The 17268-nt window shown below is 39.7% G+C and overlaps 6 gene segments (V, D, J or C); 4 read left to right on the top strand and 2 right to left on the bottom strand.

Moving 5' to 3' along the window:
* Nucleotides 1–25: 25 nt before the first annotated feature.
* On the top strand, nt 26–2442 carry LOC114568442 (immunoglobulin kappa variable 4-1-like). The segment is given in 3 exon segments: nt 26–101; nt 1953–1982; nt 2090–2442. Coding segments are annotated over 3 exon segments (444 nt in total).
* Nucleotides 2443–4638: 2196 nt separating this feature from the next.
* LOC114568742 (Ig kappa-b4 chain C region-like) lies at nt 4639–6602 on the bottom strand. The segment is given in 2 exon segments: nt 4639–5234; nt 6496–6602. A coding segment is annotated over 1 exon segment (276 nt).
* Nucleotides 6603–6942: 340 nt separating this feature from the next.
* On the top strand, nt 6943–7595 carry LOC114568730 (immunoglobulin kappa variable 4-1-like). The segment is given in 2 exon segments: nt 6943–7129; nt 7227–7595. Coding segments are annotated over 2 exon segments (429 nt in total).
* Nucleotides 7596–8545: 950 nt separating this feature from the next.
* On the bottom strand, nt 8546–10646 carry LOC114568441 (Ig kappa-b4 chain C region-like). The segment is given in 3 exon segments: nt 8546–9039; nt 10294–10345; nt 10635–10646. Coding segments are annotated over 3 exon segments (402 nt in total).
* Nucleotides 10647–10877: 231 nt separating this feature from the next.
* On the top strand, nt 10878–11426 carry LOC114568732 (immunoglobulin kappa variable 3-20-like). The segment is given in 2 exon segments: nt 10878–10929; nt 11037–11426. Coding segments are annotated over 2 exon segments (405 nt in total).
* A 4811-nt stretch (nt 11427–16237) lies between these two features.
* LOC114568739 (immunoglobulin kappa variable 4-1-like) lies at nt 16238–16905 on the top strand. The segment is given in 2 exon segments: nt 16238–16304; nt 16521–16905. Coding segments are annotated over 2 exon segments (357 nt in total).
* Nucleotides 16906–17268: the final 363 nt, after the last annotated feature.

The following is a 17268-nucleotide window of genomic DNA, read 5'->3' as shown; positions in this document are numbered from 1 at the left end:
TCCTGAGAGTTGAACACTGGATGACTGACAGCTGTCCTTCATGACAACAGAAGCCCCAGAAATCCTCCTCATCAAAAACATGACTCTGATCTCCGTCCTCATCTGGACTCTCCTCTGCTTCACTCAGGGTGAGGAAAATCATGTTTCTGTCATGTAGAAATCATTTGGAGTGGAGCTGAGTTCCCCCTCACCATCTCATGTCCAGTGTCTCTTCTCTCTCCTCAGGGTCTGTTGGACAAAATGTTGTCTTGACTCAGCCAGTAGCCAAATCAGTGCAGCTGGGTCAAACTGTTTCTGTTGACTGTAAAGCCAATCCAACAGTTGCTCAATACTCTGGTTCACGATACTACCTGGCCTGGTACCATCAGAAAACTGGAGAAGCTCCTAAACTTCTGATCAGACTAACATCAGAAAGAGTTTCTACAATCACCAGATACAGTGGAAGTGGAGCAGGGAACGGAGTTGACTTCACTCTGACCATCAGTGGAGTTGATGCTGCAGATGAAGGAGTTTATTACTGTCAGAGTTATCATTACATCAACAGTCAGGAAGTGTTCACGTCGTACAAAAACCTCCCTCAGCTGGAGAGGAACTGATCGGACTCAACAGCTTCACGGGAACTAAAACAACAGAAGCTTGACCACAATAACATATATCTAAAAATAATTTACTTTAAACATTGTAATACTAAATATACTTTATCTAACTCAAAGTTATAATTTAAAATCTTTCATTAAAGCAGGGTTTTAAACCTTCTGCTGCACATCAAAGCTGACCCCTGTTGAAGTATGATTTCAATTGTTTGATAGGTTTAATCCACAGAGTATGATAACAAATGAGCACTTAAACTATTGTATAAATATATAAATATTATTTATTTATTTTACACTGTATCCGACCATTTTTATAGAAACTCAAACATACACATTGTTGAAATAAATTACAAAATTCAATTTCATTCATGTTGTAAAATTACTAATCATGCCTATAAGTATAAGAGTAATAAGAGTATGTAAATCTGTAACATTTTAATTATTTTCTTTTGTCGTCTCTTAATTTGCTTTCATTGTTCTTCAGCAGAAAAAGAATGTAAAGGTTTTCAGAGTTTAAACTGCAGATCACACTCATTTTATTTCTCTCTATGATGACGATACCATGCTTTTCATTTCAGATTTAGAAAATGTTTTGGATTGTTGTAGTTTTATTAAATTAGTCATCTGATGGTTGCAGCAGAGGGTCCTTGCTCTTCTAATCCTCCTCAGAATGGTTGATATTTGTCTTACTCTAAACGTTTCACTTCCCTCTCTGAGCTCAGTAACCATGGCAACAGACAGGCATCGCTGCTGAACCATTACAACAGGCAGCTTTCAGAAAAGTTAAACCTGGCACTCTTTTAGTTCAGTACACATCTACAAGCAACATACATTTCTTTTTTATTAAAAATAATTACATTCAGTAAATTAATAATAAAAACAATCATGCATTGAGCCAAATGTAAATAATTATAATCTCATTTCTATTGAAGATTATGTTAAATAAAATAATAAAATAATAATAAAAAAAAGATTTTGTTCAAATGTGTCCGACGGAGATTTTGTTTGTGGGGTATGAATTAGTTTGAGTGCACCAAATATTCAGGACAGAAGTTTGTCCATCAAACTCAAAACAAATCCACATTAAAATGCTCCCTGACACATTATGAATCAATCTTCGGATAAAGTCATTCATCGGAAAAAAATGACAGCATCCTCAGAGTAATCCAAGTCCCTGTTGGAGTCAGTCGGAGCATTTCCATAGAGAGCCACTTTGCATCAGCAGCACCATGCTCCAGTGCTCTGGGAGAGTTTATAGTCCTGAGAGTTGAACACTGGATGACTGACAGCTGTCCTTCATGACAACAGAAGCCCCAGAAATCCTCCTCATCAAAAACATGACTCTGATCTCCGTCCTCATCTGGACTCTCCTCTGCTGCTGCTTCACAGGTAAAGTCCAGAGAATCAAACTCCTCTCCTCTATCAACATCCGTCCCTCTGAAATGAAGCCGACTAAACCGTGATGCTGCTTTATGTTTTTGTCTCTGTATCCTCAGAGTCCAGAGGTCAGGTCACAGTGACTCAGCCTGGAGCAGTGAGCTCTGCTCGGGGAGACTCCGTCTCCATCAGCTGTAGGACCAGGCAAGATGTTTTTATAACGGATTCTCGATGGGGTTCAGATAGTGGGAAACACGTTTTGCACTGGTACCAACAGAGAGATGGAGAAGCTCCTAAACTGCTCATTTACTGGGTTAATGAGCGAGCATCAGGGATTACAGATCGTTTTTCAGGCAGTGGATCAAACTCTGACTTCACTCTGACCATCAGTGGAGTTGAGGCTGAAGATGCAGCAGTTTATTACTGTCAGAGTTTACATTGGATCAACGATCAGTGGTTGTTCACACAGTGAAAAAGCGTCGTACAAAAACCTCCCTCAGTCAGACTGAACAGAAACTGAACTGACTGCTGCAGCTGGAAGCTACTGCAGAGACTGATACAGTTCACTGAAGACACACACACACAAACACACACACACACACACACAAAGCTTGGCATATCTTTTTTGTGTCTCTACCAGATTTCCTCCTAAAGTTCAAACGTTAAACCTCAACAACCTGAAAGTTTCCTCAAATGAAGAGAACAGTTCCAGTGAAGAAGAACAATCAGAACATTCAAATCACAACAACAGCAGAGTCAGCTCCACTGATGTACACACACTAACCAAATTCACCGTATATATGACATCATCAGCAGAGTCCATTCAGACCTTAACATTAAGGGCCCTATTTTAACGATCTGAAACGCAAGTATCAAACGCAAAACGCAAGTAGCTTTGTGGGCGGGTCTTGGGCGCTGTTGCTATGATACTGGCGGGATAAATGAGTCTTGCGCCCGACCCAAATCTAAAATGGGTTGGTCTGAAGTAGCTAGGTGTGGTTTGGGTGTAACGTGAAAATAACCAATCAGAGCGTCATCTCACATTCCCTTTAAGAGCAGGCGCGCTTGTTCCATGGTGGATTGCTATTATGACGGAGGCTCATAATTTGCCTGGCGCACGCCAATGTATGGTTATCATAAATGGGAACTTGCGCCTGAACACCCCTCCTCTTTTCGCTGAACCGCCCCCAGGAACGCAAATACATTCCCTAATTTACCGACATGCGTCTGTGGAGGGAAAAGTCTGCTGTGTGTCGGGTGCAAAATAGGAATGATACATGCGTCGGTGTACAAAGGCGATTGCGCTGGTGCAAGATAGGGCCCTAAGTCATTCAATGTTATATTTCAACAAGATTCAACAAGACATTTTCACCTGGCTATACCCAATGTTTAGATCTGTTGTGGTATTTATGCAAATTAAGACATACATAATTAGATTATGCAACGTTTGCCCATGTTAGCAAACAATTAAAAAAAACTTGTAATACATTTTTTTATTTATTTTGATGTAAGTAATCAACTCAGTAATTGTCATGGTGATATCTAGGGTTAACATTTTTACCCTATTTAATGAGAACAAGTATGAACAGGCGTATGAATAGGCTGCTTCTCTTCATAATTGTTAGATTAATAATATATAACAAAAGTAGAGGGAGGCAGGCCAGCACAGCCCGATCCGGCAGGGGAGAGTTGAAAGCCCGAACAGGCTACCTCTCCTTATGTCCTGTCTCTCTTAGTTACGCTGTTATAGTTCTAGACTGCCGGGGGACTTCCTTCCTTGGACACACTGAGCTGCTCTCTCCTCTCCCTTTCTATTACCATTTGTGTGCATCCCGTCCGAGAAATGCTTGTTACTAATCCTAGCTTCTGGGGAGTTTACTCCCCGGAGTCCTTATGTTTTTTCACCCAGCGTATTTCCTTCCCTCTGTCAAAGTATGATTTCAATTCTTTGATAAATTTAATCCACAGGGTATGATAACACATGAACACTAAAACTGAACGTATTATTTATTTATTTTATATCTTACTACTTTTCATAGAAACTCAAACATACTTATTGTTGAAATAATCATGTTGTTAAATTAGAAATCATGTCTAAAACATAATTTAGTCATTTGTAGTTATTTCCATTTGTCTTATCTTTACATTTAATGCAAATATTTCCAGAGATTAAACTGCAGATCACACTCATTTTATTTCTCTCCATGCTGATGATGTTGTGCTTTTAATTTCAGATTTAGAAAATATTTATCAGACTTTGTGTAGTTTGTTTAAATAATAATGAATGTTCTTTAGAGACACTTAAAGCAAATAACATATTACAGTCCTTACTATAAACACACTAAAGTAATAAGAGATGATTGGATGATTTATCGTTGAAATGTTTCGACCATGAGTTTTCTTCCAAAGGTTTATCATTATAGAAATTGTTTTATATAATCCTATACTGTCTTTCTACAGTCACCATGGAGAAATTAAAACAAGTTTGTTTGATCAGTTTGTCTTCAAAAATTCATAAAGTCATAAGTCAGTGACACCTTTAAGAAAAGATGTAATAAGACACTTTGATAATAATAAACATTGGGAACAACTGATTTGATGAAAACGTGTTTATTATCTGGAAACACTGAAATAATACTGAAACACTGCAACAAGCTGGCAAATAGCGCTGTCAGTACATGTCAAATAAAGGACAGTTGCAGCAGGGATGAATTACTCAAGGACAAAAAAATGAGACTGACAATTGTCAGAAAATGAGATCAAAACTTTGGAAAAATTGACCAAAACTTGTCAAACAAGCTGGTAAATGTGTCTACTGAACCAGGTGAAATAAAAGCCAGAGCTAGTAGCAGAGAGCAGAGTGAGAGCAGTGTCAGAGTAAAACCAGTAGCAGAGTCCCTGCCAGTGAGTCAGCTCAGGACTGGGAACACTGGTCTCTCCTCAGTGTCTCTGAGAGCGGAGTCTGGGAGCCCTGGGTGGCCTCACAGGTCACAGAGCCCACCTTCCTCCACTGGTCTGCAGGGAGCCTCAGGGTGCTGCTCCAGCTGTAGTGGCCGTCCTTCCCCAGCACCCCGGGGCTCCTGCTCTCCTCCCAGCTGCTGCTGCTGCTGCTGCTGCTGCTGCTGCTGCTGCCGTCCACCTTCCAGGCCAGACTCCAGTCTGAGGGGAAGCCCTTGTTGGCCAGGCACATGAGGGTGGCCTTCCCCTGCTCCAGCTCTTCTCTGGAGGGGGGCAGCACCGTCAGGGTGGGGCGCACATCACCCACTGCAGAGAGAGAGAGAGAGAGAGAGAGAGAGAGAGAGAGACAGACATCAAATGTCATACAAAGTCAAAATGAACTCCTTCCTGTTGTCTGGTTTAGTTTAGTTTAGATTAGTTTATTTCCATCACATAGATACACAACATAACATACATAACATAAATAGTAAAAAAGGGTCACCCTATATTATCATCTTAACTCGTTCATACTCAAAACTGACCACAGAGTTGTAGTTTGAAGCATTTGCTTATTACACCATACTTTTTACATTATTTAATTTAATTTATATTTTAGTCCCTCGGAATCTTATCAGTCCTATTAAATTCATTATTATTATTCATTTCTGTATGTTAGGTTCTGTCGTTCGTTGCAGTTTGGATGAAACTGGTTTTAAACGTTTCACTTCCCTCTCTGAGCTCGGTAACCATGGCAACAGACAGGCATCACTGCTGAACCATGACAACAGACGGGTTTCAGAACTAAAGATAAAGTTTCTTTCTTTAGTTTAATTAATAAATATCAGTGATCAAGTGTAACATGGAATGAATTCCAGCACCAGTGTGAGACTTTAAGTTGATCTTCACATTTTTTATCTCAACCCAAAACTCATAAGAGACGATGTTGTTTGTTCTCCTCTTTTACGCCCGGCATCACTACTGAACCGGGACAACACACACACTTCACTATTCACACACTGTTTAAATGCTGAAAATGATTTTTTCCAACTTAAATGAAATATTCAAACATGTAGTTAACCTGACAGCTGTGGTATTATGATATTTATTGGTTATAACGTGAGGTGACATGTCATTAAATTCATCAGTCTGTAAGACTGAGTAAAACATTCAATGTTTCCAGATAAAACACTCCCTCAAGACACTTGGTAGTAATAGGTTTCTTCAGCCGAAATTTCATAACTATTTAATTTAAAACAATTAGGAATATTTTCTCTCTAACAACATGTTACACATAATTTTATCACAGAAAAAAATGTTAGATAAAATTTTTGGTTTCAATAAAGATTTATACTATTTAAAAACAGAATGAGTTACAATAATGTACAAACTGTCAAAATTAAGATTTTAAAGGTATCAAGTGAGTTTCTTTGTCAGAGAGAATTGTATCTGTATCACAGTAAGGTAATTATCACTGCAATAATATTCAATTTCAGCTATCAGCACAAGTCTTAATGTAAACCTTGTTTTAATAAAATACAAACTAAATCAATATAAAATATGAGTTTGTTTAGAAGTTAAATGTACTTACAGTTAACATCCAGTCTGGTTCCTCCACCAAAAGTCCACCACAGTGATACAAACTGATTGAGCCGTCGTACAAAAACCTCTCACTGTAGAGAGACACGGCTCTCTGACTCTGAACACAACACACTCAACAAACACACACTTCCTGTTTATTTAAGCATTAACTATTTCAAATTATACGTGTCAAACACTTTCACAATTGTTCAGAATGAAACAAATATTTATAGATTTATTGTTAAATTCATCTGAAAGTAAACTTGATAATTCCAGCAATGAATGAAACCAGACAGAAAAAGTTTAAGAAAGCAATATATCCACAATTAGTGTCTAATCCACATTATAATGCTTCCTGCCACATTATGAATCAATCCTGTGATAAAGTGATTGATCCGTAGAGAAACAGCATCCTCAGAGTAATCCAAGTCCCTGTTGGAGTCAGTCGGAGCATTTCCATAGAGAGCCACTTTGCATCAGCAGCACCATGCTCCAGTGCTCTGGGAGAGTTTATAGTCCTGAGAGTTGAACACTGGATGACTGACAGCTGTCCTTCATGACAACAGAAGCCCCAGAAATCCTCCTCATCAAAAACATGACTCTGATCTCCGTCCTCATCTGGACTCTCCTCTGCTTCACTCAGGGTGAGGAAAATCATGTTTCTGTCATGTAGAAATCATTTGGAGTGGAGCTGAGTTCCCCCTCACCATCTCATGTCCAGTGTCTCTTCTCTCTCCTCAGGGTCTGTTGGACAAAATGTTGTCTTGACTCAGCCAGCAGCCAAATCAGTGCAGCTGGGTCAAACTGTTTCTGTTGACTGTAAGGCCAATCCAACAGTTACTAACTTCTCTGGTTCACGATACTACCTGGCCTGGTACCATCAGAAAACTGGAGAAGCTCCTAAACTTCTGATCAGACTAACATCAGAAAGAGTTTCTACAATCACCAGATACAGTGGAAGTGGAGCAGGGAACGGAGTTGACTTCACTCTGACCATCAGTGGAGTTGATGCTGCAGATGAAGGAGTTTATTACTGTCAGAGTTATCATTACATCAACAGTCAGGGTGTGTTCACACAGTGAAAAAGCGTCGTACAAAAACCTCCCTCAGCTGGAGAGGAACTGATCTGACTCAACAGCTGCACTGGAACTAAAACAACAGAAGCTTGACTAAACTAAAATATATCTAATAATAATTGACTTTAAATACTTTAACGCTAAATATACTTTATCTAACTTCATTAAAACAGGGTTTGAAACATTCTGCTGCACGTCAAAGCTGACCTCTGTTGAAGTATGATTTCAATTCTTTGATAAGTTAAATAACTTGTATGAATAGTAATAACTAGTAATAAATATTTAGTATGATAACACATGAACACTAAAACTGTAAAAATGATTTATTTATTCATTCATTTCAAATCTGGTTATTGTTAATAGAAATTCAAACATACTCATTGTTGAAATAAATTACAAACATGTAAGTTTATAAATGTTGCAAAATTACTGATCAAATCTATAACATACTTTAGTCATTTTGTGTGTTTGGTATTCTGGTGAACAAACGATTGAAAAAAAATGATTTATGGAGTATGTAAATCAGTAACATTTTTATTATTTCCTTTTGTCGTTTTTTTATTTCTCTTTGTGGTTCTTCTGCAGAAATAGAATATAAATATTTCCAGAGTTTGAACTGCAGATCACACTCATTTTATTTCTCTCTACGCTGTTCTCTCTTGTTCAAATAATAAGATATAACTAAAGCAATTAAAATAGTACAGTCCTTACTATAAATACACTTCAGTAATGAGAGATGATTGGATGATTTATTATTGAAATGTTCTGACCATGAGTTTTGTTCCAAAGGTTTATCATTATAGACATTGTTTTATATAATCCTATACTGTCTTTCTACAGTCACCATGGAGACATTAAAACATGTTTATTGGATCAGTTTGTCTTCAGGATTTCATAAATTCAGTGACACCATTAAGAAAAGATGTAATAAGATACTTTGATAATAATAAACATGGAAACTTAATTTGATGAAAATGTCTTTATTATCTGGAAACACTGAAATAATATAGAAACATTGCAACAAGCTGGTAAATGTGTCTACTGAACCAGGTGAAATAAAAGCCAGAGCTAGTAGCAGAGAGCAGAGTGAGAGCAGTGTCAGAGTAAAACCAGTAGCAGAGTCCCTGCCAGTGAGTCAGCTCAGGACTGGGAACACTGGTCTCTCCTCAGTGTCTCTGAGAGCGGAGTCTGGGAGCCCTGGGTGGCCTCACAGGTCACAGAGCCCACCTTCCTCCACTGGTCTGCAGGGAGCCTCAGGGTGCTGCTCCAGCTGTAGTGGCCGTCCTTCCCCAGCACCCCGGGGCTCCTGCTCTCCTCCCAGCTGCTGCTGCTGCTGCTGCTGCTGCCGTCCACCTTCCAGGCCAGACTCCAGTCTGAGGGGAAGCCCTTGTTGGCCAGGCACATGAGGGTGGCCTTCCCCTGCTCCAGCTCTTCTCTGGAGGGGGGCAGCACTGTCAGGGTGGGGCGCACATCACCCACTGCAGAGAGAGAGAGAGAGAGAGAGAGAGAGAGAGAGAGAGAGAGAGAGAGAGATCAAATGTCATACAAAGTCAAAATGAACTCCTTCCTGTTGTCTGGTTTAGTTTAGTTTAGATTAGTTTATTTCCATCACATAGATACACAACATCACATACGTAACATAAATAGTAAAAAAGGGTCACCCTATATTGTCATCTTAACTCGTTCATACTCAAAACTGACCAAAGAGTTGTAGTTTGAAGCATTTGCTTATTACACCATACTTTTTACATTATTCTATTTAATTCATATGTCGGTCCCTAAGAATAAATTCATTATTATTATTCATTTCTGTATGTTAGGTTCTGTCGTTCGTTGCAGTTTGGATGAAACTGGTTTTAAACGTTTCACTTCCCTCTCTGAGCTTGGTAACCATGGCAACAGACAGGCATCGCTGCTGAACCATGACAACAGACGGGTTTCAGAACTAAAGATAAAGTTTCTGTCTTTAGTTTAATTAATAAATATCAGTGATCAAGTGTAACATGGAATGAATTCCAGCACCAGTGTGAGACTTTAAGTTGATCTTCACATTTTTTATCTCAACCCAAAACTCATAAGAGACGATGTTGTTTGTTCTCCTCTTTTACGCCCGGCATCACTACTGAACCGGGACAACACACACACTTCACTATTCACACACTGTTTAAATGCTGAAAATGATTTTTTCCAACTTAAATGAAATATTCAAACATGTAGTTAACCTGACAGCTGTGGTATTATGATATTTATTGGTTATAACGTGAAGTGACATGTCATTAAATTCATCAGTCTGTAAGACTGAGTAAAACATTCAATGTTTCCAGATAAAACACTCCCTCAAGACACTTGGTAGTAATAGGTTTCTTCAGCCGAAATTTCATAACTATTTAATTTAAAACAATTAGGAATATTTTCTCTCTAACAACATGTTACACATAATTTTATCACAGAAAAAAATGTTAGATAAAATTTTTGGTTTCAATAAAGATTTATACTATTTAAAAACAGAATGAGTTACAATAATGTACAAACTGTCAAAATTAAGATTTTAAAGGTATCAAGTGATTTTCTTTGTCAGAGAGAATTGTATCTGTATCACAGTAACGTAATTATCACTGCAATAATATTCAATTTCAGCTATCAGCACAAGTCTTAATGTAACGCTTGTTTTAATCAAATACAAACTAAATCAATATAAAATATGAGTTTGTTTAGAAGTTAAATGTACTTACAGTTAACATCCAGTCTGGTTCCTCCACCAAAAGTCCTCCACAGTGATACAAACTGATTGATCCGTCGTACAAAAACCTCTCACTGTAGAGAGACACGGCTCTCTGACTCTGAACACAACACACTCAACAACACACACTTCCTGTTTAATTAAGCATTAACTATTTCACATTATATGTATCAAACACTTTCACAATTGTATAGAATGAATCAATTTTTTATAGATTAATTGTTAAATTCATCTGAAAGTAAACTTGATAATTCCAGCAATGAATGAAACCAGACAGAAAAAGTTTAAGAAAGCAATATATCCACAATTAGTGTCTAATCCACATTAAAATGCTTCCTGCCACATTATGAATCAATCCTGTGATAAAGTGATTGATCCGTAGAGAAACAGCATCCTCAGAGTAATCCAAGTCCCTGTTGGAGTCAGTCGGAGCATTTCCATAGAGAGCCACTTTGCATCAGCAGCACCATGCTCCAGTGCTCTGGGAGAGTTTATAGTCCTGAGAGTTGAACACTGGATGACTGACAGCTGTCCTTCATGACAACAGAAGCCCCAGAAATCCTCCTCATCAAAAACATGACTCTGATCTCCGTCCTCATCTGGACTCTCCTCTGCTGCTGCTTCACAGGTAAAGTCCAGAGAATCAAACTCCTCTCCTCTATCAACATCCGTCCCTCTGAAATGAAGCCGACTAAACCGTGATGCTGCTTTATGTTTTTGTCTCTGTATCCTCAGAGTCCAGAGGTCAGGTCACAGTGACTCAGCCTGGAGCAGTGAGCTCTGCTCGGGGAGCCTCCGTCTCCATCAGCTGTAGGCTCAGCCCAAAAGTTTATGTAGCGCCTTCTTATTGGGGTTCGAACAGTGGGAAAAACGTTTTGCACTGGTACCAACAGAGAGATGGAGAAGCTCCTAAACTGATCATTTACTTTGCTAATGAGCGAGCATCAGGGATTTCAGGTCGATTTTCAGGCAGTGGATCAAACTCTGACTTCACTCTGACCATCAGTGGAGTTGAGGCTGAAGATGCAGCAGTTTATTACTGTCAGAGTTATCATTGGATCAACAGTCAGAATGTGTTCACACAGTGAAAAAGCGTCGTACAAAAACCTCCCTCAGTCAGACTGAACAGAAACTGAACTGACTGCTGCAGCTGGAAGCTACTGCAGAGACTGATACAGTTCACTGAAGACACACACACACACACACACACACTCACACTCACACACACACATACACATACACACACACACACATAGCTTTCATTGTGTCTCTACCAGATTTCCTCCTAAAGTTCTAACAGTCCACCTCAACAACCTGAACGTTTCCTCAAATGAAGAGAACGGTTCCAGTGAAGAAGAACAATCAGAACATTCAAATCACAACAACAGCAGAGTCAGCTCCACTGATGTACACACACTAACCAAATTCACCGTATATATGACATCATCAGCAGAGTCCATTCAGACCTTAACATTAAGGGCCCTATTTTAACGCTCTGAAACGCAAGTATCAAATGTGAAACGTAAGTAGCTTTGTTGGCGGATCTCGGGCGCTGTTGCTATGATACCGGCGGGATAAATGACTCTTGCGCCCGACGCAATTCTAAAATGGGTCTGAAGTAGCTAGGTGTGGTTTGGGCGTAACATGCAATAAACCAATCAGAGGGTCATCTCACATTCCCTTTAAGAGCAGGCGTGCTTGTTCCATGGTGGATTGCTATTATGACAGAGGATTTGCTCCTCAAGTCTGGAGAGGATTGCTGCAGCCATGGAGCGTGGGCCTCCAAACGCACCACCTGCTCCTGTTGTGCTCCTTCCTCCTCCCCCCCACTCCATCTCCCTCCACCCGCTCCACCAGGAGAGTATCGCCACTCCCGGACCAGAAACCCACTAGGTTTTTCCTACTCAGTGGTGGAATTGTTTTCTGAAACTGCTAAATAGCATCAGGGAACGTTTGCGCCGGAACACGCCTCCACTTTTCGCTGAACCGCCCCCGGGAGCACAAATACATTCCCTAATTTACCGACGTGCGTCTGTGGAGGGAAAAGGCCACTTATTTTCCATTAGAACCTGAAAGAGAGCCAGTGCACCACTGCAACCCTTGAAGTCCTCATTATCGTAGATCAGGGACAGTTCTGTTTTAGGTCTGGCTTTGTCCAACATGGGACAGGCATCCACCGTGGTTTCTAGTGCTGAGTCTGGGAACATTCTGCTGTGTTGTGGGAACAAGTCTCCTTGCAACAGAGTGGCACTGATGACATGCTTGGTTAAAGAAATCCTCTCCTTGGCATGGCTCATAATGGTATCACATACCTACGAAATGATACATAATTGTAAAAAAGTAAACACAGAAAACATTAAGTTTTCATATTTCTCAGTTCAAAAATACAATAAAATCAGCATATTCATAGCAGTTACAATTTTGTTATGAACAAGTAAGTTTTATTATAATTATAATACACACAATAGCTGTCATTGTCTTACTCACTCAGTCTCACAGACACACACACACACACACACACACTCACTCTATCTCCTTTCAATAAGCTTTATTGGCTGTCTCTGTCAATCTCTCTCACTAAAGCATAAATATGGGGAAAAAAAATCAATCTATGCATTCTCCAGTAGATAGTTATGTCTAATAATGACAATTCAGAATACAAAAATGTGCAACCAAACACAAATACATATAGGCTAATAGAATACAGAAATAGAATTTCTGTAACTGCTTACCTCTATTGCAAGATGCTGTTGCATTTCTTGTCCCATGCCTTCCGTTTCTTCGGGGGTGGTTCCTGTACAGGTCCCCTATACTCCTCATCCTCAACTAGAGAAGGAACGGAGTCCCTGATCCAAAACAAGTTTCACAAGTCACTGTCCACCCTGAAATTACTGTGTCAGAAACCAACTTGCTGGAGATATAAAATAAATCCAGAACTGTATTAAAATGTGCTATTGTTGCGTTGGTCCTAGTCAATGTTATCTAGATTCATCACGAATAAATTCACTAGTCTAACATGGTGACGAAATTGTGATATTTATGATAGGTTCTACTGTGCTCAGCAGTGTGGATTTATGTTTTTATTGTTTAGTCTACATAAGCATGTTTTCAGCCAATATGCTAAATCCTAGCCTACCTGATAGACTGTATGCTGTGAGTTAACCTCTGGGTGATCCCTGCGATGAAGACCGAGTGATTCCTGTCCACCTCCTCGTTGTGATTTTTTATGTGTGGCTGTGCTAATTCGACCTACCATGGCTAGCTTCACAGAGTTATCCACATGCACTCTTGCCTGCGCATATTTCTTAATGTGTTCTGACATATATTTCAGGTCTGTCACTCCTGTCTTTGTCCATGAACTATCACAAGCACTTGTTTTAAACAGTAAGCAAGGGAAGAAAAAGATTCCATGGGCGTACCCACAGCTAGTTAGTCAAGGCTTTCGATCGAACCAACCTCGGGAAAAGGTTCTCTTGTAGGTTTTATCCTTTTCTCACGCCTGTTGGGTTATATTCACTCATGGCTTGTCTGGTCCGAGTTCTCTTAAAATGAGTTTTTCCACTAATGTTCTTCTTTCGAAGGGATACAGGTGTAGAGATTTAACTGAATTTGGTGCTAGCTGAACTTGCACTCGCTCTCCTCGCTGAGGTAAATGTCCACTCCTGTGGTGCACTGCTCTAATCTTGGTACTACAGGCGATATTTTCAGAGCCCCCAAACCAAAAAAAGGGCAGGTTGGCAGGAGGTTGACGCACCAGCGCCCTCTATTGGTGAGCCACTGCTGTCCAAGTCCCTGTTGGAGTCAGTCGGAGCATTTCCATAGAGAGCCACTTTGCATCAGCAGCACCATGCTCCAGTGCTCTGGGAGAGTTTATAGTCCTGAGAGTTGAACACTGGATGACTGACAGCTGTCCTTCATGACAACAGAAGCCCCAGAAATCCTCCTCATCAAAAACATGACTCTGATCTCCGTCCTCATCTGGACTCTCCTCTGCTGCTGCTTCACAGGTAAAGTCCAGAGAATCAAACTCCTCTCCTCTATCAACATCCGTCCCTCTGAAATGAAGCCGACTAAACCGTGATGCTGCTTTATGTTTTTGTCTCTGTATCCTCAGAGTCCAGAGGTCAGGTCACAGTGACTCAGCCTGGAGCAGTGAGCTCTGCTCGGGGAGACTCCGTCTCCATCAGCTGTAGGCTCAGCCCAAAAGTTTTTGTAGCGCCTTCAAGTTGGGGTTCGAACAGTGGAAAAAATGTTTTGTACTGGTACCAACAGAGAGATGGAGAAACTCCTAAACCACTCATTTACTTTGCTAATGAGCGAGCATCAGGGATTTCAGATCGTTTTTCAGGCAGTGGATCAAACTCTGACTTCACTCTGACCATCAGTGGAGTTGAGGCTGAAGATGCAGCAGTTTATTACTGTCAGAGTTTACATATTATCAACAGTCAGGTTGTGATCACACAGTGAAAAAGCATCGTACAAAAACCTCCCTCAGTCAGACTGAACAGAAACTGAACTAACTGCTGCAGCTGGAAGCTACTGCAGAGACTGATACAGTTCACTGAAGACACACACACACACACACTCACTTAATTTATAGTGGTCATCCTGTCTTTAGCACATTTCCTTCTAAAGTTCAAACAGTCCAATTTTCTACAACGCTTAAATATGCTGCGTAAATATCTTTTTCACTTGGTTTCTCCCCCTCTCTCTCTCATGGGCTAAAATATAAACGACCTAAGTCATTAACTTGCACTGCTCACTTTTAATGCAAAGTGTACAACTGTTCGTTTTTGCAAATGACAAGTGACTCATTGAATGGTTTCAGTTAAGAGCAGTAGTTTGTAAATGTTTATTTTTATATATATCATTCAGTCGGTCCGCTATTATCTGCCACACTTGTTCTCACGTTTTTTTTTTTATAGAGGACGAGTTTCCTTCTTTACATATTATATACATTGCTCCATAGAAAAGAAAGACACTGAAGAAGTTGGACTCTAAAATCTAGAAACTATAAAGATAATTAAGTGATAAATTTCATGCACCCTGTAAACATTAATGTAACAGAGTATGTTCATCAGTTATTTCCCCCAAACTAAATATAAGGTCAAACAGAAAAGGCTCCAGGATTAAACAAATCCTGGCTGTTAGCCTGGTCAGGACCAGGCTAGCTGCACAGAATAAATATCTATGGTAACTTAGGTTCCTCTGCTTTTGTGAAACCGAGTCAAGGCTAAATTGAGCCAGGATAACTGGGAAATCCCGGCTTAATCCCTTATCTTGGTTTTATGAAACAGCCCTCTGGTTTAGTGGTTGTGTATGTTAAAAATAATCACTTTAATAATCACTTCTACAACGACTCTGTCACTAATTTTAAATTATCGTGTTCTGTCCCCGGTACCATCGAAGGGGATGTAACAAACATGTTTGAGTACAGCTATGATGTTTGGACATTATGTCATCGTGTAGTCCTGATATAAACACCACCTGATTCAAAACTGGTGTGAGTCCCAAGACAAGCTCCACTATCAATTACATCAGCATATTGACATCATATTATTTACAATTATTGTAAATAATATGATGTCAATATACTGATGTGAAGCTGAGACCTCAGATTTCTATGTTGAATATTATATACAACTTAGAAATCTGAAGTATCAGCTTCATGTCAGCCCATAAGGATACAACCCAATACGTCAACACGGAGAACCAACATAACATAAAAACAGCTGGTAGAGTTCATTTCTTTCTTGATGCAAGTAGACTCTTTGTAAGTGATGAGTGTCAGCAGTGAGGAGGAAAAAGCGTGACATGTTGAGGACAGCTACAGTTCACTGACTCTGTGTGTTTGCATATGTGTCCTGCCTCTCTGCTCCCAGCCGTTAAGAGGCCAGTGTTGATCAGTGGCTGTCCAGGCCTTTCAGAGACACTGGTACTCCGGCAGCACAATGATGATGTCACTGACTCTACTGCTGGCCACCCTGGGGCTCCTTGTTCAGGGTGAGACTCTCTTCTGAAAACTTTGCTTCAGGATGCAACCAGGTTCACCACAATGATGTTCTGCTATGATGGAGAAACACTGGAACAAGCAGCATTTACCTTCTTCCATCTGTTCTCCATGTTAAAGAAATGACACTCTTCTGTTTGGATGTTGATCATCTTTCTCTAAGCTGGATTTGTCTCAATAACCCTTCTGCATCTTTTTCATGTTTTCAGGTTCATCAGGACAAATCATCCTGACTCAGTCTCCTGAATCTCAGTCTGTTGTTGCAGGACAGACTGTCTCCATCAGATGTAAAACCAGTACAAGTGTTAGTATCTATCTCAGCTGGTACCTTCAGAAATCTGGAGAAGCTCCTAAACTCCTGATTTATTCAGCTACAACCCGTCAGTCTGGAGTTTCAGATCGTTTTACTGGAAGTGGTTCTGGGACTGACTTCACTCTGACCATCAGAGGAGTCGAGGATAAAGATTCAGGAGTTTACTACTGTCAGCAGGGTTACAGCGGGTTAACACAGTGATACAACGTCGTACAAAAACCTCCCTCAGCTGGAGAGGAACTGATCTGACTCAACAGCTGCACTGAAACTAAAACAACAGAAGCTTGAAAAAACTAAAATATATTTAATAATAATTGACTTTGAACATTTTAACACTAAATATACTTCATCTAACTAGAAGTTATACTGTAAAGTATTTATATAAAACTGGGTTTGAAACATTCTGCTGCACATCAAAGCTGACCTCTGTTGAAGTATGATCTCAATTCTTTGATAAGTTTAATCCACAGAGTATGATAACACATGAACACTAAAACTGTAAATATTATTTATTTGTTTCAAATCTGACCACTTTTAATAGAAACTCAAACATACTCACTGCTGAAATAAATTACAATCATGTATGTTTATTCATGTTGCAAAATTACTAATCACATCTATAACATATTTTAGTCATTTTGTGT

Source organism: Perca flavescens, chromosome 14 (genome assembly GCF_004354835.1).
Source record: "Perca flavescens isolate YP-PL-M2 chromosome 14, PFLA_1.0, whole genome shotgun sequence".
Classification (NCBI taxonomy): domain Eukaryota; kingdom Metazoa; phylum Chordata; class Actinopteri; order Perciformes; family Percidae; genus Perca; species Perca flavescens.
The sequence above is the reverse complement of the archived record's forward strand: the minus strand, read 5'-3'. Positions and strand labels throughout refer to the sequence as shown.